The sequence below is a fragment of the Manis pentadactyla genome, chromosome 18 (genome assembly GCF_030020395.1).
Source record: "Manis pentadactyla isolate mManPen7 chromosome 18, mManPen7.hap1, whole genome shotgun sequence".
NCBI classification, from domain to species: Eukaryota; Metazoa; Chordata; class Mammalia; order Pholidota; family Manidae; genus Manis; species Manis pentadactyla.
In genome coordinates, this window is record NC_080036.1 from 8656909 (window position 1) to 8680968 (window position 24060).

At 38.6% G+C, this 24060-nt stretch overlaps 1 protein-coding gene across 5 annotated transcripts in view; it reads left to right on the plus strand.

Moving 5' to 3' along the window:
- HERC2 (HECT and RLD domain containing E3 ubiquitin protein ligase 2) overlaps window positions 1–24060 on the plus strand; it is a 278650-nt gene that overhangs the window by 82844 nt on the left and 171746 nt on the right. For all 5 annotated transcript variants that reach the window (XM_036876980.2, XM_036876984.2, XM_036876983.2 and 2 more), the window contains 3 exons: window positions 13770–13998; window positions 14111–14235; window positions 21543–21721. In XM_036876980.2, the coding sequence (XP_036732875.2) occupies window positions 13770–13998; window positions 14111–14235; window positions 21543–21721 (533 nt within the window). The remainder of the gene's footprint in view (window positions 1–13769; window positions 13999–14110; window positions 14236–21542; window positions 21722–24060) is intronic.

Consider the following 24060-nt stretch of genomic DNA (forward strand, 5'->3'; position numbering starts at 1 on the left):
AAGGTATGATTGATATACACTCTTATGAAGGTTTCACTTGAAAAAACAGTGTGGTTACTACATTTACCCATATTGTCAAGTCCTCACCCATACCCCAATGCAGTCACTGTCCATCAGTGTGGTAAGATGCGGAGGCGTACGTTATTTGAGAGACCAGTGGAATGTGCCAGCCAGCCTCCCCTGGGCTATGAAAGCTCAGCTTTCTCCAGTAGCACCTCCACTTCACTGAAGGAAAGAAAGTTAAGGTTAAAAGTCAAAATAGAAGATAAAGAGATATTTCTCTTGTTTTCTTTTGATTTTTTAAAAGAAAAGCTGTGGCTGAAATATTTTTGGTCACCATCAAAAATATTTGGTCATCGTATTTTTCTTTGTGATTAAATCCTATGATTTAATGTCAAGAGAAGGTTTCCTCGACAAAGTAATTTTTCCCCTTTACAGGCCTGGGATTTCTGTGGAACCATTGTCATGTCCCCTTTCATACCTTCCCCTTTTTTGCCTTGACCTCTAAAAAGCACAAAACTGAATGTTTTGTTGAGTTGCATTCATCAAATTAGCAGAGGTTTAGAGAGAACCTCTCTCCCTTCCCCTTTCCCAGGAGCTCATTCCTCAGGATGCTTGTGGGGTGGTGTCCCTCTTGTGGACCCGCCCTGCCGCCTGCCACTCCTGTGGCTGCAGTGATGCCGCTCTTCTGGGCAGTGCTGTGGGGGGAGACTTGACATGTCTTAGGCTTGAATCCTTTGGGTCCAGATGTGCCTATGCCATGTTTTTCTATTGCTTTATTCTAGGTTCTTATATTTTAGTTGTGTCTTTTTAAAATTGATTTATGAAGCTTGATTCTTAAAAATAATCAAATTTGAGATTCCTTATTCAACAGGTGAGTTTAATTCTTTTACAGTTGTTGAAATTACTAATGTATTTGAATTTAGGTCTTCTGATTTAGTTTTGTGTGAGTTTATTCTTTATTGTTTCTCTGTTCAAGTTTCTAAGCATTTTTTTCTTTTCAAATCCCTTTAATCCTGTTTTTTTATTTGATTTTTGGATGTTAAACATTGTACGAAAACATTAATACTTGTTAATTCTACAGTGTTAAATTAATCAGTACCTCTCCTCCCAAAAAATATAGGGGTTATAGGATTCATTAGACCTAAATGCCTCTAGTGCTTTATTGTCCAGTAGTCTTATTCCACTGGATCCAAGGCATGCTTTTTTGTGTATGTGCAGCTAAAAGAAAAATGCCCCCAATTGCAATATATACGATACATTCTAATTTTAGAGATGCTGACATGAAAAAAAAAAAATGCCTCTTATGACTGGTGAAATACAGTAATTATTTTTTAACTTATTCCCAGTTACCACTGTTCATTTTAAGAGGCCATACTGCCTCATATAGGTGGGGTTTTTGTTTTACTTCAACCAATTTGTTTTCTTTTGTTGCTTACATCCTCTTCCGCCTGAGTACCTCCTTCACTGGGTTTCTTCATCAATGTCTGTGAGTTATGAAGTCTGATAACTGTTCATTCAACCTTTCTTAAGATGATTTAACAGGGTTTATCTTTTTAGATTACCTGTTATTTTATCAGCACTTTGAGAGTGTTCTACTCTGTCCTTTATTGCTGATGAAAAATCTTACATTTGCATAATTGTTTCTTTGTAGTGAATTCATCTTTTTGGTAGACTTTCAGATTTTTCTGTCCTTGTAATTCTAATATATTATGTCCAGGTAAAGATTTATTTTTCCATTTATAACTTTAGGTTTTGATTCTCATTCAATCTGAGGTTGCATATCTTTAAGTTTTGAAAAATCAAAACTAGTTACCATAGAAATTTCTCTCCCTTTTTATTTACATTTCCCCTTGGAGAAGTCCTATTAAATGTATGCTGAACTTTCTCTTTCTGTCTTCCCCAAGTATCACAACATCTCTGGTATTTTAAATCACTTAATCTTTTTAATGTTCACTTCTTAATTTTTCTGTTCTGCTTTCTGGGTGGCTACTCAGTGCTGTCTCTGAGTTCATAATTTCTTCCTTTAGCCAAGTATGCAGTGTTTTTTAATTGTCCATTTATTTAACAAATCTTTATATGATGACGGCTTTACACATATTGACTCGTTAAATTCCTATGCTGGCCTCCCAGAGGTGGATCCTTGATCTGTACTACAAAGATGGGAGGTGCAGGAAAGCTCAGGGATGTGGCCAGGCTGGCCCCCAGGGCTGGAACCTGGGGTGCAAGCTCTTCACACCTCTGCCTCAAGGGTTTTATTCCTGTAGCTACTTTCTCATTTTTAGAATTTATATTTGGGTCTTGTCCAAGGCCTTCATTTTGCTATTTATCATCTTATCTTCTGGCTTCTGTTCCTTCCTTGATCTCTAAGAACATTTTCTTATTGTAAGGATTCATTCCAGTTTTTTCAGTGCTGCCATCTCCTGGGGTAAGTATTCTGCCTCTGACTCTTTCTGTGCCTCTCCCTCATGGTACTCAGTACGGCTGGTCCTTTCTAACAGCAAAGCTGCTTTCAGGGGAGGGTTTGCCAGGGGTATCTCTTTGCCCTTGTCTGTGGAGATGTTCCCAGAGGTCAGCTGTGTATTTGCACCCCAAGGATCTATGAATTTCTCAAGCTCTAGATGAGTTTTGGTTTTCACTCCTTGATTTGTGAAATTTATACCTGGATGGCTGACGTAAATTTTTTTTTTTTTTCTTTTGAGAGGGCATCTCTCATATTTATTGATCATATGGTTGATAACAACAATAAAATTCTGTATAGGGGACTCAATGCATAATCATTAATCAACCCCAAGCCTAATTCTCAACAGTATCCAATCTTCTGAAGCATAACGAACAAGTTTTTACATGGTGAACAAGTTCTTACATAGTGAATAAGTTCTTACATGGTGAACAGTGCAAGGGCAGTCATCACAGAAACTTTCAGTTTTGATCACGCATCTTGAACTATAAACAATCAGGTCAATTATGTTTATTCGTTTGATTTTTATACTTGATTTATATGTGAATCGCACATTTCTCCCTTATTATTATTATATTATTATTATTATTTTTAATAAAATGCTGAAATGGTAGGTAGATGCAAGGTAAAGGTAGGAAACATAGTTTAGCGCTGTAAGAGGGCAAATGTAGATGATCAGTTGTGTGCCTATAGACTAAGTATTAATCCAAGCTAGACAAAGGCAATAAAACATCCACGGATGCAGAAGATTTCTCTCAAAACAGGGGAGGTGAGGTTCTAAGCCTCACCTCTCTTGATCCCCGATTTCTCACCTGATGGCCCCCCTGCGACTGTGCCTGTCTTAGGTTGTTCCTCCCTTGAGGAGTCTTAGCCGTCTCTGGCTAACCAGTCATCTTGCGGGGCCATACATGGAAATGTAAAGTTGGCAAGTGAGAGAGAAGCAATATTGTTTGAAAAGGTTAGCTTTTTACTTTTTTGCAGAATTATGCCCTGTGGCTTCTATGGCCAGCATTTGACTTGAGGTATCTTTACCACATGGAAGAATTATGATACTCGGTAATTTCGATATGAGGCATGAATTCTACTTAGGGGTTGTAATTATGAAGGAAGAAGAGAAGCTATAGAAGTAGCAGATGGAAGAAAACATGGGAAGATTGATTATTTCTTTGACATATCTTCTTGTAGTGTAACATAAGCGTGTATAGGTTTTAAATTACTAATTAAATTGCGTGCACACATTAACATAATTGGAATACAGCTACATAACCAAAGCAGACTTACAATTACCAGCCATGTCCAGTGAAACAAGGAAAACCAGTTAGGCACCCTAGGCATTTGTGAAAACTTATCAATGATATGATGGATATTGTCTAACTGAATTTGAATATTTTGAGAAAAATCATACAAATTAAAACAACACATTCCTGGGAACTGTTCACATCCCATATGTTCTTTTAACAGTAGATAGTCTGTAGTTGCAAGATTTTGGAGCGCTGCAACTTGCACTTCTCCTGATTCTTGGTTGAGTTCCAACAGTATAGATCCAGTCAAATTTGTTGCTTTACTGTATGCACAGGCCAGCTTAGATATCTCCTTCATTCCAATGGCAAGTCTAGGAACCGGTGGGATGAATGTAGCTACAACTGCAACAGCACCAGGATCTTTGTTGACGTTTTTTGATGATCATCTTCTGGAATGACTCTTCCAGAGAATGTTAATGTTGGAAGTTCTTCTTCATATCGTATCTTAATTCATTTTCTGGGTAGCCAGATTAGGCTTTGATCCTCTGTATGAACACAAACAAACCCTTTGCCCACCCTTTGATATGCCCTTTATACCATTGTGAAGAACTTATTGGAGATCACCACACAGGAACTGCTCTTTTTTTTTTTTTTAAGAGAAACAAATATTATCAGAAAAATGTACTTCCATAGCTGATCATCTGACACCCTTTAAATGATCAAAATTAAGGATATTTAAAGCATGCATTAATCGGTGATTTGCAGTTTTATCCTATCAGGGAGTAATCCCCCTTTTCTTTCTTTCTTTTTTTTTTTTTTTTGTTATCATTAATCTACAATTACCTGAAGAACATTATGTTTACTAGGCTCTCCCCTATACCAGGTCCCCCCCTACAAACCCGCGTACCGTCACTGTCCATCAGCATAACAAAATGTATAATCACTACTTGTTTTCTCTGTGTTGTACAGCCCTCCCCTTTCTCCCACCCCCCCCACATTATACATGCTAATCATAATACCCCCTTTCTTCCCCCACCGCCCCTTATCCCTCCCTGCCCACCCATCCTCCCCAGTCCCTTTCCCTTTGGTACCTGTTAGTCCATTCTTGGGTTCTGTGATTCTGCTGCTGTTTTGTTCCTCCAGTTTTTCCTTTGTTCTTATACTCCACAGATGAGTGAAATCATTTGGTATTTCTCTTTCTCCACTTGGCTTATTTCATTGAGCATAATACCCTCTAGCTCTGTCCATGTTGTTGCAAATGGTAGGATTTGTTTTCTTCTTATGGCTGAATAATACTCCATTGTGTATATGTACCACATCTTCTTGATCCATTCATCTGCTGATGGACACTTAGGTTGCTTCCAATTCTTGGCTATTGTAAATAGTGCTGCAATAAACATAGGGGTGCATCTGTCTTTTTCAAACTGTAGTGCTGCATTCTTAGGGTAAATTCCTAGGAGTGGAATTCCTGGGTCAAATGGTAAGTCTATTTTGCGCGTTTTGAGGAACCTCCATACTGCTTTCCACAATGGTTGAACTAATTTACATTCCCACCAGCAGTGTAGGAGGGTTCCCCTTTCTCCACAACCTCACCAACATTTGTTGTTGTTTGTCTTTTGGATGGTAGCCATCCTTACTGGTGTGAGGTGATACCTCATTGTGGTTTTAATTTGCATTTCTCTGATGACTAGCGATGTGGAGCATCTTTTCATGTGTCTGTTGGCCATATGAATTTCTTCTTTGGACAAGTGTCTGTTCAGTTCCTCTGCCCATTTTTTAATTGGATTATTTGTTTTTTGTTAGTTGAGGTTGGTAAGCTCTTTATATATTTTGGACGTCAAGCCTTTATCGGATCTGTCATTTACAAATATATTCTCCCATAGTGTAGGGTATCTTTTTGTTATATTGATGGTGTCTTTTGCTGTACAGAAACTTTCCAGCTTAATATAGTCCCAGTTGTTCATTTTTGCTGTTGTTTTCCTTGCCCTGGGAGATATGTTCAAGAAGAGGTCACTCATGTTTATGTCTAAGAGGTTTTTGCCTCTTTTTTTATAAGAGTTTTATGGTTTCATGACTTATATTCAGGTCTTTGATCCATTTTGAATTTACTTTTGTGTATGGGGTCAGACAATGGTCCAGTTTCATTCTCCTACATGTAGCTGTCCAGTTTTGCCAGTAGCATCTGTTGAAGAGACTGTCGTTTCGCCATTGTATGTCTATGGCTCCTTTATCAAATATTAATTGACCATACATGTTTGGGTTAATGGGTTGACGTAAATTTGATTTCACATCTGCTGATAGAACAGGCCGGGTCTCTGATTTCTTGTGGAGTGTCTTTGTACACAAAGCCTTGTGTGGGCAGTGTGGTGCCTTGGTCCATGCCTGGCTGGCAGGCAGGTGTCCTGAGGGGCTTCCAGCCTTCTGTAGGAAGCTCCGGTTAAGTGGCCTGACCTGGGCAGTTTGGGTCTCAAGTCCCAAGGTTTTGATTTGTCCTCAGCATCTAGAATCTCTTGCCTTCTGCTCTGGGTGTCTATGAGCTCTGGTTTGTCCCGTGAGGAGTTTACTTGTGTTCTGTGAGCTGCATAGTCTTTTAACAATTTTCTGGTTATGTTGTAATCGCCATTTCTCTGTGTTTGGTGTGGAGGTTACTTTTTGACATGGTTTAACCTTTCTGTTGAACTAGAGCTTTTCCATATTATTTATTTATTTATTTATTATTTTTTATTTTGTTATCATTAATCTACAATTACATGAAGACCATTATGTTTACTAGGCTCTCTCCTTCACCAAGTCCCCCCCACAAACCCTTTTATAGTAACTGTCTATCAGTGTAGTAAGATGCTGTAGAATCACTACTTGCCTTCTCTGTGCTGCACAGCCCTCCCTGTGCACCCCCGGAACATTGTATATGCTAATCATAATGACCCCTTCCTTTTTCCCCGCCCTTATTCCTCTCTTCCCACCCATGCTCTCCAGTCCCTTTCCCTTTGGTAACTGTTAGTCCACTCTTGGGTTCTGTGAGTGTGCTGCTGTTTTGTTACTTCACTTTTTCTTTGTTCTTATACTCCACATATGAGTGAAATCATTTGGTACTTGTCTTTCACTACCTGGCTTATTTCACTGAGCATAATACCCTCTAGCTCCATCCATGTTGTTGCAAATGGTAGGATTTGTTTTCTTCTTATGGCTGAATAATATTCCATTGTGTATATGTACCACCTCTTCTTTATCCATTCATCTACTGATGGACACTTAGGTTGCTTCTATTTCTTGGCTATTGTAAATAGTGCATCGATAAACATAGGGGTGCATCTGTCTTACAAACTGAGCTGCTGTATTCTTAGGGTAAATTCCTAGAAGTGGAATTCCTGGGTCAAATGGTATTTCTATTTTGAGCTTTTTGAGGAACCTCCATACTGCTTTCCACAATGGTTGAAGTAATTTACATTTCCACCAGCAGTGTAGGAGGGTTCCCCTTTCTCCACAACCTCACCAACATTTGTTGTTGCTTGTCCTTTGGATTGTGGCGATCCTTACTGGTGTGCGGTGATATCTCATTATGGTTTTAATTTGCATTTCTCTGATGACAGGTAATGTGGAGCATCTTTTCATGTGTCTGTTGGCATCTGAATTTCTTCTTTGGACAAGTGTCTGTTCAGCTCCTCTGCCCGTTTTTTAATTGGATTATTTGCTTTTTGTTTGTTGAGGTGTGTGAGCTCTTTGTGTATTTTGGATGTCAACCCTTTATCGGATTTGTCATTTATAAATATATTCTCCCATACTGTAGGATACCTTTTTGTTCTATTGATGGTGTCCTTTGCTGTACAGAAGCTTTTCAGCTTGACATAGTCACACTTGTTCATTTTCGCTTTAGTTTCCCTTGCCCAGGGAGATATTTTCATGAAGAAGTCGCTCATGTTTATGTCCAAGAGATTTTTGCCTATGTTTTTTTCTAAGAGTTTTATGGTTTTATAACTTACATTCAGGTCTTTGATCCATTTCGGATTTATTTTTGTGTATGGGGTTAGACAACGATCCAGTTTCATTCTCTTGCATGTAGTTGTCCAGTTTTGCCAATACCAACTGTTGAAGAGGCTGTCTTTTCCCCATTGTATGTCCATGGCTCCTTTATCATATATTAGTTGACCATATATGTTTGGGTTAATGTGTGGAGTCTCTTTTCTGTTCCACTGGTCTGTGGGTCTGTTCTTGTGCCAGTACCAAATTCGTGGCTTTGTAGTAGAGCTTGAAGTTGGGGAGCGAGATGCTCCACCCTTTATTCTTCCTTCTTACTATTGCTTTAGGTATTCGGGGTCTTTGGTGGTTCCATATGAATTTTTGAACTATTTGTTCTAGTTCGTTGAAGAATGTTGTTGGTAATTTGATAAGGATTGCACTGAATCTGTAGATTGCTTTGGCCAGGATGTCCATTTTGACTATATTAATTCTTCCTAGGCAAGAGCACGAGATGAGTTTCCATTTGTTAGTGTCCTCTTTAATTTATCTTAAGAGTGTCTTGTAGTTTTCAGGGTATAGGTCTTTCACTTCCTTCGTTAGGTTTAGGTTTATTCCTAGGTAGTTTATTCTTTTTGATGTTATTGTGAATGGAATTGTTTTCCTGATTTCTCTTTCTGTTAGTTCATTGTTAGCGTATACAAAAGCCTCAGATTTCTGTGTATTAATTTTGTATTTGGCACCTTTGCTGAATTCTGATATTAGTTCTAATAGTTTTGGAGTGAAGTCTTTAGGGGTTTTAATGTACAATATCATGTCATCTGCCAATAGTGACAGTTTGAGTTCTTTTTTACCGATCTGGATTCCTTGTATTTCTTTGTTTTGTGTGATTGCCGTGACTAGGACCTCCAGTACTATGTTGAATAACAGTGGGGAGAGTGGGCATCCCTGTCTTGTTCCCGATCTTAGAGGAAAAGTTTTCAGCTTCTCTCTGTTCAGTATGATGTTCGCTGTGGGTTTATCATATATGGCCTTTATCGTGTTGGGGTACTTACCTTCTTTACCCATTTTGCTGAGAGTTTTTGTCATGAATGGAGGTTGAAGTTTGTCGAATCCTTTTTCAGTGTGTATGGAGATGATCATGTGGTTTTTGTCCTTCTTTTTGTTGATGTGCTGGATCATGTCAATGGATTTTTGAATGTTGTACCATCATTGCATCCCTGGGATGTATCCCACTTGGTCATGGTGTATGATCCTTTTGATGTATTTTTGAATTCAGTTTGTTAATATTTTGTTGAGTATTTTTGCATCTATGTTCATCAGGGATATTGGTCTGTAATTTTATTTTTTGTTGGGGTCTTTGCCTGTTTTGGTATTAGGGTGATGTTGGCTCCATAGAATGAGTTTGGGAGTATTCCCTCCTCTTGTGTTTTTTGGAAAACTTCAAGGAGAATGGGTATTATGTCTTCTCTGTATGTCTGATAAAATTCCGTGGTAAATCCGTCTGGCTCAGGGGTTTTGCTCTTGGGTAGTTTTTTGATTACCACTTCAATTTCGTTGCTGGTAATTGGTCTGTTTAGATTTTCTGTTTCTTCCCTGGTCAGTCTTGGAAGGTTGTATTTTTCTAGGAAGTCATCCATTTCTTCCAGGTTTTCCAGCTTGTTAGCATATAGGTTTTCTTCATAGTGTTCTCTAATAATTCTTTGTATTTCTGCAGGTTCCATCGCGATTTTTCCATTCTCGTTTCTGATTCTGTTGATGTGTGTTGATTGTCTATTTCCCTTAATAAGTCTGGCTAGAGGCTTATCTATTCTGTTTATTTTCTCAAAGAACCAGCTCTTGATTTCATTGATTTTTTTTCTGTTGTTTCATTCTTCTCATTTTATTTATTTCATCTCTGATCTTTATTATGTCCCTCCTTCTGCTGACTTTAGGCCTCATTTGTTCCTCTTTTTCCAATTTCAATAATTGCAACGTTAGACTATTCATTTGGGATTATTCTTCCTTCTTTAAATATGCCTGGATTGCTATATACTTTCCTCTTAAGACTGCTTTCACTGCATCCCACAGAAGTTGGGGCTTTGTGTTGTTGTTGTGATTTGTTTCCATATATTGTTTCATCTCTATTTTAATTTGGTCATTGATCCATTGATTATTTAGGAGCATGTTGTTAAGCCTCCATGTGTTTGTGAGCCTTTTTGTTTTCTTTGTACAATTTATTTCTAGTTTTATACCTTTGTGTTCTGAAAAGTTGGTTGATGGAATTTCAGTCTTTTTCAATTTCCTGAGGCTCTTTTTGTGGCCTAATATGTGGTCTGTTCTGAAGAATGTTCCATGTCCACTTGAGAAGAATGTGTATCCTGTTGCTTTTGGATGTAGAGTTCTGTAGATGTCTATTAGGTCCCTCTGTTCTATTGTTTTGTTCAGTGCCTCTGTGTCCTTACTTATTTTCTGTCTGGTGGATCTGTCCTTTGGAGTGAGTGGTGTGTTGAAGTCTCCTAAAATGAATGCATTGCATTCTATTTCCTCCTTTAATTTTGTTAGTATTTCTTTTGACATATGCTGGTGCTACTGTATTGGGTGCACATATATTTAGAATGGTTATATCCTTTTGTTGGACTGACCCCGTTGTCATTATGTAATCACCTTCTTTATCTCTTCTTACTTTCTTTGTTTTGAAGTCTATTTTGTCTGATATTAGTACTGAAACAGCTGCTTTTTACTCCCTGTAGTTTGCATGAAACATCTTTTCCATCCCTTGACTTTTAATCTGCATGTTTTTGGTTTGAGGTGAGTCTCTTGTAAGCAGCATATAGATGGTTCTTGCTTTTTTTTGCGTTTTGGAAAAAGTTTTATTGATTAATACCATAAAATTTACCCTTTTATGATGTACAATTCTATGGCTTTTAGTATATTGAGAGAGTTGCATGTCCCTCACCACAACCAATTTTAGAAGATTTTCACTATCCCAAAACAAAACACTGTCACCCCCCTTAGCCATCACCCCCAGTCTCCCCATCCCTGCCAGATCTAGGCAATCACTAATCTCCTTTCTGTCTCTATATCCTTTCTGGGTTTGCCTATTCTGGACATTCCATAAATGCAATTCCATAAATGGAATTACTGTCCTTTTGCATCTGATTTCTTTCTCTTAGCATTGTGCTTTCAAGGTTCATCCATGTTAGAGCATGTTTTCATGCTTCATTATTGAGGACTAATATTTCAGTATATGGACATACCACATTTTATTTATTCCTTTTTTGTTTTGAGAGGGCATCTCTCATATTTATTGATCAAATGGTTGTTAACAACATTAAAATTCTGTATAGGGGACTCAATGCGGAATCATTAATCAACCCCAAGCCTCATTCTCAACAGTCTCCAGTCTTCTGAAGCATAACGAACAAGTTTTTACATGGTGAACAAATTCTTACATAGTGAATAAGTTCTTACATGGTGAACAGTACAAGGGCAGTCATCACAGAAACTTTCGGTTTTGATCACACATTATGAACTATAAACAATCAGGTAAAATATGAATATTCGTTTGATATTTATACTTGATTTATATATGAATCCCACATTTCTCCCTTATTATTATTATTATTATTTTTAGTATTAGAATTTTTAATAAAATGCTGAAGTGGTAGGTAGATACAATATAAAGGTAGAAAACATAGTTTAGTGCTGTAAGAGGGCAAATGTAGATGATCAGGTGTGTGCCTATAGGCTAAGTATTAATCCAAGCTAGACAAGGGCAACGGGTCTTGGTTTTTTATCCATTCTATTATTCTGTCTTTTGATTGGTGCATTCACTTCATTTACATTTAGGGTGATTATTGAAAGATATGTACTTATTGCCATTGCAGGCTTTAGATTTGTGGTTACCAAAGGTTTAAGGTTAGCTTCTTTACTATCTTACTGTCTAACTTAGCTCGCTTATTGAGCTATTATAAACAGTCTGATGTTTGTTTATTTCTCTCCCTTCTTTTTCTCCCTCCTCCATTCTTTATTTGTTGGGTGTTTTATTCTGTGCTCTTTTGTGTTTCCTTTGTGTGCTTTTGTGAGTAGTTGATTTTATTTTTCGCCTTTAGTTAGTATTTGGTAGGTCTGCTTTCTTTGCTGTGATTTTGTTTTCTCTGGTGACATCTATTTATCCTTAGGAGTGCTCCCATCTAGACCAGTCCCTCTAAAATACCCAGTAGAGGTAATTTGTGGGAGACAAATTCTCTGAACTTTTGCTTCTCTGGGAATTGTTTAATTCCCTCCTTCATATTTAAATGATAATCGTGTTGAATACAGTATACTTGGTTCGAGGCCCTTCTGTTTCATTGTATTGAATATATCATGCAATTCTCATCTGGCCTGTAATGTTTCTGTTGAGAAGTCTTGACGATAGGCTGATGGGTTTTCCTTTGTAGGTGACCTTTTCCTCTCTCTAGCTGCGTTTAATACTCTGTCCTTGTCCTTGATCTTTGCCATTTTAATTAGTATGTGCCTTGGTGTTGTCCTCCTTGGGTCCCTTGTTTTGGGAGTTCTGTGTGCTTCCGTGGTCTCAGAGACTATTTCCTCCCCCAGTTTAGGGAACTTTTCAGCAATTATTTCTTCAAATACACTTTCCGTTTTTCTCTCTCTTCTTCTTCTGGTACCCCTTTAATGCGGATATTGTTCCTTTTGGATTGGTCACACAGTTCTCTTAATGTTGTGTCATTTCTGGAGATCCTTTTATCTCTCTCTGCGCCAGCTTCTCTGCATTCCTGTTCTCTGATTTGTATCTGATTAACTAACGACCTCTTGCACCTCATCCATTCTACTTTTTATTCCTTCCAGAGGTTGTTTTATTTCTGTAGTCTCCCTCCCTACTTTGTTGGTTGGCTCTTGCATTTTTCTCTGCAGCTCCATCGGCATGGTTATGATCTTTATTTTGAATTCTTTTTCTGGAAGATTGGTTAGGTCTATCTCCCGAGGTTCCCTCTTAGGGGAGGACGTCTGTGTGATTCTGGTCTGTATCAAATTCTTCTGCCTTTTCATGGCTATAGAGGTAGTTGTGGGGAGCTGGTGCGTGTGTCAGCTGGGAGAACGTCCCTTCTTGCTAGTTTGTGGCTTTCCTCTCCTGGGAGAACAGCGACCTCTAGTGGCTTGTGCTGGGCAGCTGTGCACAGATGGGGTCTCTGATTCTTGCCTGGCTGCTGTGGACGACGCTCTGCCCGGCTGCTGTGGGCGTGGCCGGCCTCGGGCGGCTGCTCTGCTATGGCAGGGCCGCGCTGGAGGGGGAATGGGCGGGAAGCTGTTTATCGCTGTGAGGGGCCTCCAAGCTGCGCTGCCTCCCAGGGTGTTAGGGTCCCTGGAGTTCCCCAGGATTCCCAGCTGCTGGGATTAGTGCGCTGGGATACTTCCCTTCATCTGTGAGGCCCTTGTTCCTTTAAGACTTTCAAAAAGCACTTGTTTTTCTTTTGTCCCAGGGGCACTGTCAGTGGGGACCCGTTCACAGGTTTTACTGTTTCGTTTCCCTAGAACCCAGCACCCCACGCACTGTGTGTCTGCACTCTTGGTGCGGATGACTGGGGCTGGGTGTTCAGCAGTCCTGGGCTCCCTCTCCCTCCCCGCCCCGACTCTACTCCTCCTGCTGGGAACTCAGGTGAGGGCGCTTGGGTCCCACCAGGCTGCGGCTTGTGTCTTACCCCCTTCATGACACGCTGGCTTCTTGCAGATGTAGATGTAGTGTGGCTGTTGTCCTGTGTCTTCTGGTCTCTCTTTTAGGAATAGTTTTATTTGTTATATTTTCAAAAATATATATGTTTTTGGGAGGAGATTTCCCTGCTCTACTCACTCTGCCATCGTGGCTCCTCTCCCCTCTTTTCCATATTTTTATAGAATATAATTGGGTTAAAAAATTCCTCTCATAAAATACCTTATCATGGATTCTAAGATGCTATGGGTAAACTTTTTTTAGCCTGTTTAAAGCTATGTATATATACGTATACACACAGTGGAAGATTTTACTTTATTTCTTTAATAAAACTGCAATTTGAGATACTGTTTAATCTTTAATAAAATTTGAAAATCCACTTGTTCTTAGAATTTCCAAGTGAAAATTGTTTTTCTCCTTTCAGCTGCACGCTGCCATCAGTCACCAGGTCGATCCGGAACTCCTTGGTTTAGGTCTGGGTAGCATACTCCTCAACAGCCTGAAGCAGACTGTGGTGGCCCTGGCCAGCAGTGCGGGTGTGCTGAGCACCGTGCAGGTGGCTGCCCAGGCTGTGCTGCAGAGTGGGTGGTCTTTGCTGCTGCCCACTGCTGAGGAGCGGGCCCGGGCACTCTCTGCTCTCCTACCCTGTGCAGGTGGGCTTGGGTGAGGGGTGTTGGGCTTGTGGTGTGCTGGGGCATACAGTGGGGAGCTGGGAGGGGTTGGTGCTTACCCCACAATGGCACAGAAACACTTTCTCTTTTCCAGTTTCAGGCAATGAAGTTCACATAAGTCCAGGTCGGCGATTCATGATTGATCTCCTGGTGGGCAGCTTGATGGCTGATGGAGGCTTGGAATCTGCCCTTAATGCAGCCATTACTGCAGAAATCCAGGTATGGCCTTAGGAGTGTATGTATGAACAGATGGAGCTGTGAGCTGAGATTGTAATGCCACACTCTTCATCATACTCGTGAAGAAATAACATTTCTCCAGAATTATTGAAAAACTAAAATGCAAAACCTCTGGTGTAACACTCAGGTATTTTCTGTAATTAGAACTTTTTAATCTTGCCAGTTTAAAATACTGTAGAGGTATGAAGTATAAGGTACACCCACCTCAAGTGTCTTTTTAAATGGATTTGACAAATACCTTTATCATAATGTACATCATTCTATCACCCCAGGAAGTGCGTTTGTGCTCCTTTGCACTCACAGGTAGGACACTCCCTTGCTTCCCTCAGATTAATTTTGCCAGTTCTGATTGTCACATAAGTGGAATCATTTAATATGTACCTTTTTGTGTCTGTTTTACTTTTCCTTGATGATGATTTTCAGGTTCACTGATGTTGCACGTACTGTCGTTTTGTCTTTACTGTTGAGGTCTGTGCATTGTATGAATATAGCACTGTCATTCCACTCTCCTGTTGATACTCACGTGATCGTTTTTGAGCATGTGAAGCTGCTTCGATCATGCTGTGTATAAGTCCTTTAGTGATCAAGTGCTTTTCTCTTGGGCAAATACTTTTGAGTTAGAATATGATGGGTCCTAGGTTGAGTGTGTATTTACAGTTTCCTATAGTGGCTGTGCCATTTACATTTGAACCAGCCATGTGAGAGTTCTTGTCCTTCTTTACCTCAGCAACCTGGGGTATGTCAATCTTTTTTTTCTTTTTGATTAAGGTATCATTGATATACACTCTTATGAAGGTTTCACATGAAAAACAATGTGGTTACTACATTCACCCATATTATTGAGTCCCTCCCATAGCCCATTTCAGTCACTGTCCATTAGTGTAGTAAGATGCCACAGAGTCACTACTTGTCTTCTCTGTGCTACACTCTCTCTCATGATTCCTCCAAACACACACCATTTTCACTAATCATAATACCCCTCGATCCACTTCTCCCCGCCGCTCCCTCTCCCCTTTGGTAACCACTAGTCCCTTCTCATAGTCTGTGAGTCTGCTGCTGTTTTGTTCCTTCAGGTTTGCTTTGTTGTTACACTCCACAAATGAGGGAGATCATTTGGTATTTATCTTTCTCTGCCTGACTTATTTCACTAAGCATAATACCCTCTAGCTCCATCCATGTTCACAAATGGTAGAATTTGTTTCTTTCTTATGGCTGAATAGTATTCCATTGTGTATATGTACCACATCTTCTTTATCCATTCATCTACCAATGGACACTTAGGTTGCTTCCGTATCTTGGCTATTGTAAATAGTGCTGCAGTAAACATAGGGGTGCATATGTCCTTTTGAATCTGAGAGTTTGTTTTCTTTGGGTAAATTCCTAGGAGTTGAATTCCCGGGTGAAATGGTATTTCTATTTTTAGTTTTTTGAGGAACCTTCATATTGCTTTCCATAATGGTTGAACTAGTTTACATTCCCATCAACAGGGTAGGAGGGTTCCCCCCTCTCCACATCATTGCCAGCATCTGTTGTTCCTATCTTTTCGATGGTGGAAATCCCAACTGGTGTGAGGTGATATCTCATTGTGGTTTTAATTTGCGTTTCCCTGATGATGAGCAATATGGAGCATTTTTTCATGTGCCTTTTGGCCATCTGAATTTCTTCTTTGGAGAAGTGTCTGTTCAGATCCTCCACCATTTTTTAATCAGGTTATTTGCTTATTGGGTGTTGAGGCATGTGAGTTCTTTATATAATTTGGATGTTAACCCCTTGTCGGATAAATCGTTTATGAATATATTCTCCCATACTGTAGGATGCCTTTTTGTTTTGCTAATGGTGTCTTTTGCTGTACAGAAGCTTTTTAGTTTGATGTAGTTCCATTTGTTCATTTTTGCTTTTGTTTCCCTTGCCTGAGGAGATACATTCAGGAAAAAATTGCTCGTGTTTATATTCAAGAGATTTTTGCCTATGTTTTCTTCTAAGAGTTTTATGGTTTCATGACTTACATTCAGGTCTTTGATCCATTTTGAATTTACTTTTGTGTATGGGGTTAAACAATAATCCAGTTTCATTCTTCTGCATGTAGCTGTCCAGTTTTCCCAGCACCAGTTGTTGAAGAGGCTGTCATTTCTCCATTGTATGCCCATGCCTCCTTTATCATTTATTAATTGACTGTATATGCTTGGGTTTATATCTGGGCTCTTTAGTCTATTCCATTGATCTATGGATCTGTTCTTGTGCCAGTACCAAATTGTCCTGATTACTGTAGCTTTGTAGTAGAGCTTGAAGTTGGGGAGCATAATCTCCCCAGCTTTATTCTTCCTTCTCAGGATTGCTTTGCTATTTGGGGTCTTTTGTGGTTCCATATGAATACTAGTTCGTTGAAGATTGCTGTAGGTATTTTGATAAGGATTGCATTGACTCTGTAGATTGCTTTACACAGGATGGCCATTTTGACAATATTAATTCTTCCTATCTACGAGCCCGGTATGTATTTCCATTTACTGGTATCTTCTTTAATTTCTCTCATTAGTGTCTTGTAGTGTTCAGGGTATGGGTGTTTCACTTCCTTGGTTAGGTTTATTCTTAGGTATTTTATTCTTTTTGATATGATTGTGATTGGTATTGTTTTCCTGATTTCTCTTTCTGCTATTTCATTGGTAGTGTATAGGAATGGAACAGATATCTGTGTATTAATTTTGTATCCTGTAACTTTGCCGAATTCAGATATTAGATACAGTAGTTTTGGAATGGACTCTTAATTTTTTTATGTACAGTATTATGTCATCTGCAAACAGTGACAGTTTAACTTCTTTACCAATATGGTTGCCTTTTATTTCATTGTGTTGTCTGACTCCCATGACTAGGACCTCCAGAACTATGTTGAATAAAAGTGGGGAGAATGGGCATCCTTGTCTTGTTCCCGATCTTAGGTGTAAAGCTTTCAGCTTACTGCTGTTAAGTATGATGTTGGCTGTCATTTGTCATATATGGCCTTTCTTATGTTGAGGTACTTGGTCTTTATACCCATTTTGTTGAGTTTTTAACATGAATGGGTGTTGAATTTTGTCGAATGCTTTTTCAGTATCTATTTAGCTGATCATGTGGTTTTTGTTCTTCTTTTTGTTGTGATGTGGTGGTTGATGTTGGTGGTGTTGGTGGATTTTCGAATGTTGTACCATCCTTGCATCCCTGGGATGAATCCCAGTTGATCATGGTGTATGATCCTCTTGATGTATTTTTGAGTTTGGTTTGCTAATACTTTGTTGAGTATTTTTGCATCTATGTTCTTCAGGGATATTGGTCTGTAATTTTCTTTTTTTGTGGTGTCTTTGCCTGGTTTTGGTATTAGAGTGATGCTGGAATGAGTTTGGAAGTTTTCCCTCCTCTTCTACTTCTTGGAGAACTTTAAGGAGGATGGATATTAGGTCTTCACTAAATGTATGATAAAATTCAGCAGTGAAGCCATCTGGTATAGAGATTTTGTTATTAGGTAGCTTTTTGATTACCAATTCAGTTTCATTGCTGGTAATTGGTCTGTTCAGATTTTCTGTTTCTTCCTGTGTTGGTCTTGGAAAATTGTATTTTTCTAGAAAGTTGTCCATTTCTTCTAGGTTATCTGGTTTGTTGGTATGTAACTTTTCATAGTATTCTCTAATAGTTCGTATTTCTGTGGTGTCTGTAGTGATTTTTCCTTTCTCATTTCTGATTCTGTTTATGTGTGTAGACTGTGTTTTTTTCTTGATAAGTCTGGCTAAGGGTTTATCTATTTTGTTTATTTTCTCAAAGAACCAGATTGTGCTTTCATTGATGCTTTATATTGTTTTATTCTTCTCGATTTTATTCATTTCTTCTCTAATCTTTATTGTGTCCCTTCTTCTAATGACTTTGGGCCTTTTTTTTTCTTCTTTTTCTGGTTTCATTAATTGTGAGTTTATATTATTCATATTGGATTGTTCTTTCCTGGGGTAGGCCTGTATTGCAATATAGTTCCCTCTTGGCACAGCCTTTGCTGTGTCCCGTAGATTTTGCAGTGTTGAATTACTGTTGTCATTTGTCTCCGTATATTGCTTGATCTCTGTTTTTATTTGGTCATTGATCCATTGATTATTTAGTACCATGTTGTTAAGCCTCCATGTGTTTGCGGGCTTTTTCATTTCTTTGTGTAATTAATTTATTTCTAGTTTCATGCCTTTGGTCTGTGAAGCTAGTTGGTACAATTTTAATCTTTTAAAATTTACTGAGGCTCTTTTTGTGGCCTAGTATATGATCTATTCTTGAAAATGTTCCATGTGCACTTGAGAAGAGTGTCTTTCCTGCTGTTTTTAGGTGGAGTGTTCTGTAGATGTCTGGTGTGTTGTTCAGTGCCTGTCTCCTTACTTATTTCCTGTCTGGTTGATCTGTCCTTTGGAGTGAGTGGTTTGTTGAAGTCTCCTAAAATATATATATTGCTTTCTATTTCTCCCTTTAATTCTGTTTGCATTTGTTTCACATATGTAGGTACTCCTGTGTTGGGTGCATAGATATTTATAATTGTTATATCCTCTTGTTGAACTGGAAGCATGTCAGTCTTTTTAACTTCAGCTATTCCAGTCAGGTTTGGTTTTAATTTGCACTTGGCATGTTCTTACTGACCATAGCTGCTTCTGTTGCTTTCATTGTAAAGTTTTCATTGTTTTGATAGTTTTCTGTTTAAAAATTTGCACCAATAAATTTATGTGACATCTTTGAAAACAGAAGTTCCTTTATTAAACTGAAAAAATTAGAAAAAAATCATATGTAGCAGTGTATGTAATATGTAATAGTAATAAATATGTGATAATTATTAGCAACTACCATTCTTTGTGTATGTGTTCTTTTCCAGGTACTATGCCCTATACTTTTGTTTTCTCCCTTAACCTTGTCAACCATCTTGAATGGAAAAAATTTGTTTTAAAATTCCATTTTATCTATGTGGACATAAGTACCACAGAAATTCCATTACTTGCTATTGTGTTGTAACTGATGAGTGACAGCTGTGCTGATTTGGAGCCTTTCCTTTCCTTTCTGTGTTCTGTGATGGTCTGCCTGATGAAAGCAGGGACAACCAACAGGCAGAGCTGGCCACATGGGCCGGACAGTGGACATGCTGGCATGACCCAGGCAGTGTGTTTAGAACCTATTATTTTAGTTAGCAAGTGCTTATTGTGTAGTTCCTGCTGGATGGAGGGACCTTGGTGGGGTTTAGAAGGAAGCTACAGAGATATGCAGAGTGATTTCTATGGTAATAATTGTGTTGCCTAAAAATTACCCTGAAGCCCATTTATTTTAAAACAAAGTTGTTTTGAAGCTATAAAAGGGCATAAAGAAAAAAACCTCACTGTTTAGGAATAACCATTGTTGATATTTTTGCTGTATTAGTGTGCCAGATTTTGTAAAATCCAGGTGCTTACTGAAGATACCGAATCTGATACCACACAGTCTACATCAATTTGCATCTTTTGTATTCACCAGGCTCCTATGTGTCCCATGTTGAATATTCTGCTGCTGTGTACATTTGTGCTGTTGCTCAGAAGTCTGTCATATGAAAGGGAATCACTTTTTGTTTAAACAGCTTCCTGTTGTTGACCATTTAGGTTTTAGATATTTATACACTACAAATTTTTAATTACATTTTTGTAGATAATTGAGTGTAAGAATGATTAGTAGGAAGTTCTAGAAATGAAATGGCTGAATCAGAAGCATGCATATTTTTAAGTTTTCTGATGCATGTTGCCTTCTTATCATTAAGAGTTGGGTGGCCCAGCTCCAATCCCACCACCGAAGTAGGGTCTTTATCCCAATGTCTCTTAGTGCTGGGAAGGACTGTTCATGTTTAGACTGTTCTGGCTTTTGCCATTAGAAAATGCAGCCCAGAGGTAAGAACTTCGTTTCCTTTTTCACAGTAAATTTGATTACTAGAACAATACTTGGTATATAGTATGTCATCAGGAATATTGGTTGCATCTGACTGGTAAGAGATGCCTCATTTTTTTTTTTTTTGTTTAAAAAAAATAATAGCTTTGTTAAGATACAATTAAAATGCTATAAAATCCACTCTTTCAAAGTCTACAATTTAGTAGTCTTTTGTGTATTCACAGATTTTGCAACCATCACCACCACCATTTAATACCAGAACATATTCATTACTCCAAACGGAAACTCTGTGCTCCTTAACACTCACTTCCAATTCTGCAGTCCTCCCAGCCATTGCCAACCTTTAATCTACTTTCTGTCTAAAGATTTCCCTGTTCTAGGCATTTAATATAAGTGGATTTGTACAATATGTGGCTTTTTGTATCTGGCTTCTTTCATGTAGCATAGTGTTTTCAGGGTTCATCCATGTTGTAGCACCTACGTACTTCATTTTTTAAAATCAGAAGCAATATTTCATTGTATGGTGAAAGCACATTTTGTTCATTCATCAGCTGATGGACTTTTAGATTGTTTCCACCTTTAAGTTATTATGAATAATGTTGCTGTGAACATTTGTGTGTAGGTTTTTGTGTAGATGTTTTGTTATTTCTTATGGGTATGTGCTGAGGAGTGGAGTTCTTGAGTTTCATGGTAACTATATTCAATGTTTCAAGAAAGGGCCAGACTTTGTTCTTAAATGGCTGTACCGTTTTACATTTCCAGTGGCAAGTGTGAGGGTTCCAGTTTCTCCATATCCTTGCCAATGCTTACTACTGTCTGTCTTTTTTATTATAGGCATCCTAGCAGGTGTGAATTTCCCTGACTAATGTCAAGCATCTTTTCATGTGCTTATTAGCCATTTGCATATCTTTGATGAAGATATGTCTATTCAAATCCTTCATCTATTTAAAAATTTTATCTCTTAATTGTTGAGTTGTAAGGATTCTTTCCTTATCCTGGACACATGTCTCATCAGATATATAACTTGGGAATGTATCCCCTTGTTCTGTGGTTTATTCCTTCATGTCTACAAAGCTAATGGACTGTGTGTGTTTGGGGCAGATCACATTTGTGAGTACTAGGGGTAAAGATGTTAGGGACATCCTAGAAGGAGGGTGGAGACCATCATCAGTGGCAGCCTGGACATCGGATTTGTAAGACATAGTCTGTTTAGAATCTGAGCAGTTGAGCAGCGGGATTTCTGACAAGTGGGAGGGAGTATGTCAGTAGGCTTGGGTTGGAGTTATCACATAGAGGCTGGGACAGTGGGGCTCTAGGATGAGGGCTCAGTCCAGAATGCCTGCACTCTTGCTACCAAGATAACTGGTAACCAGTTTCTGTTTTATGAATTACAGGATATTGAAGCCAAAAAAGAAGCACAGAAGGAAAAAGAAATTGATGAACAGGAAGCAAATGCCTCCTCATTTCAGAGAAGTAGGACTCCATTGGATAAAGATCTTATTAATACAGGGATCTATGAATCTTCTGGAAAACAGTGTTTGCCTCTGGTTCAGCTCATACAACAGCTTCTTCGGTAAATAGTATTAGATGTATTTTAATAGGAGGATTTTTGGTTTTCATATTAAGATAGTGAGATCTAGCTCTAGGTTCTCAAAAATATGTTTGGTTGTGGAGGAAATACTCAGGTTACCTGGGGTAGGTTTTAGGTTGAAGAGCAGACTCCTAAATGTAGGTGAGAGGAGAGGTTGGAATGCTATTCTCATGAGGGGCCTGCTTTCCTAGGCCCCTGCTTGGTGCATTGGTGTAGAGAAACCTGTCTTAACCTGCTTAAACCTGCACTGTGTCAGTCTGTCAGTCACTCACCACATTTGGCTGACGAGCCCTTGAAATGGGTCCAGTGTCTCTGAGACATTCATTTTTTAAATTATTAATTAAATTATTTTAAAACTTAGACCTGACTCAGCTATTAGAAAACTTATAAATATGTTTGGAATAACTTGGCCTTGTGACTTTCCTTTATCAACTGTGTATTTGATGACCCTAAGTGCAGATCAAGTGTTCTCAATGAAAATTGAGTTATCTGAATTCAGATGTGCTGTATCTGTAAAATACATAATGGCTCTTAAGGACTTAGTGTGAAAAAACACGTCAATGCTTTTTCTTATTGGTTTTATGTTATATGATAGTGTTTTCAATATATTAGGATTAATACATTATTACATATTGATTTCATTTGTTTTTTAAAATATTTTATTAAAGTATCATTGATATACAATCTTATGTTGATTACAAATACACAACACAGTGCTTCAGCATTCACCCATATTATCAAGGCCTCACCTCTTCCAGTGCAGTCACTGTCTATCAACACAGTAAGATGTTACCGAATCATTAACTGTATTCTTCATGCTGTACTATCATCCCTGTGACCAACCTATATTGTGATTGTGAATTATTGTGCCCCCTAATCCCCTTCTCTGTCCCCGTCCATCCTCCTCAATCCCTCCGTTTTGGTAACCACTTCCCTTCCCAGTGTCTGCAAGTCTATTACTATTTTGTTTCTTCTGTTTTGCTTTGTTTTTATACTCCACAATTAAATGAAATCATTTGGTATTTGTCTTTCTCTGAGGCCTGACTTATTTCACTGAGCATAATACTCTGTAGATTCATCAATGTTGTTGCAAATGGCAGGATTTCTTTTCTTTTTATGACCGAATAATATTCCATTGTGTATGTGTAGCATATCTTCAAAAAATTTTTTGTATATATGTATTTTTTATTAAGGTATCATTGATAAACAATCTTATAAAGGTGTCAAATGAGCAACATTGTGGTTACTACATTCACCCATATTATCGAGTCCCCCCACCCACCCCATTGCAGTCACTGTCCATCAGTGTAGCAAGATGCCACAGAGTCACGACTTGTCTCCTCTGTGCTACGCTGTCTCCCCCATGACTCCCCTTGACACCATATGTGCCAATCAAAATGCCCCTCAATCCCCTTCTCCTTCCCTCCCTCCTCACCCACCCTCCCCACCCCTTTCCCTTTGTTAAACACTAGTCCCTTTTTGGAGTCTGGGAGTCTGCTGCTCCTTCAGTTTTGTTCCTTCAGTTTTGCTTTGTTGTTACACTCCACAATAAGGGAAATCATTTGATACTTGTCTTTCTCTTCTGGCTTATTTCACTGAGCATAATATCCTCTAGCACCATCCATGTTGCAAATGGTAGGATTTGTGTTCTTCTCATGGCTGAATAATATTCCATTGTGTATATGTACCACCTCTTCTTTATCTATTCATCTACTGATGGACACTTAGGTTGCTTCCCTTTCTTGGCTATTGTAAATACTACTGCCCTAAACAAGGGGTGCACATGTCTTTTTGAATCTGGGATCTTGTTTTCTTAGGGTAAATTCCGAGGAGTGGAATTCCTGGGTGAAATGGTATTACTATTTTTAGTTTTTTGAGGAACCTCCATGTTGCTTTCCATAATGGTTGAACTAATTAACATTTCCACCAGCAGTGTAGGAGGGTTCCCCTTTCCTTGCATTCTCTCCAGCATTTGTTGTTCCTTGTCTTTTGGATGTTGGCCGTCCTAACTGGTGTGAGGTGATATCTCATTGTGGTTTTAATGTGCATTTCCCTAATAATTAGTGATGTGGAGCATCTTTTCATGTGCCTGTTGGCCATCTGAATTTCTTCTTTGGAGAAGTGTCTGTTCATATCCTCCACCCATTTTTTAATTGGGTTGTTTGCTTTTTGGGTGTTGAGGCACATGAGTTCTTTACATATTTTGGATGTTAACCCCTTGTTGGATCTGTCATTTATGAATATATTCTCCCATACTGTAGGATGCTTTTTTGTTCTGCTGATAGAGTCCTTTGCTGTACAGAAGCTTTTTAGTTTGATGT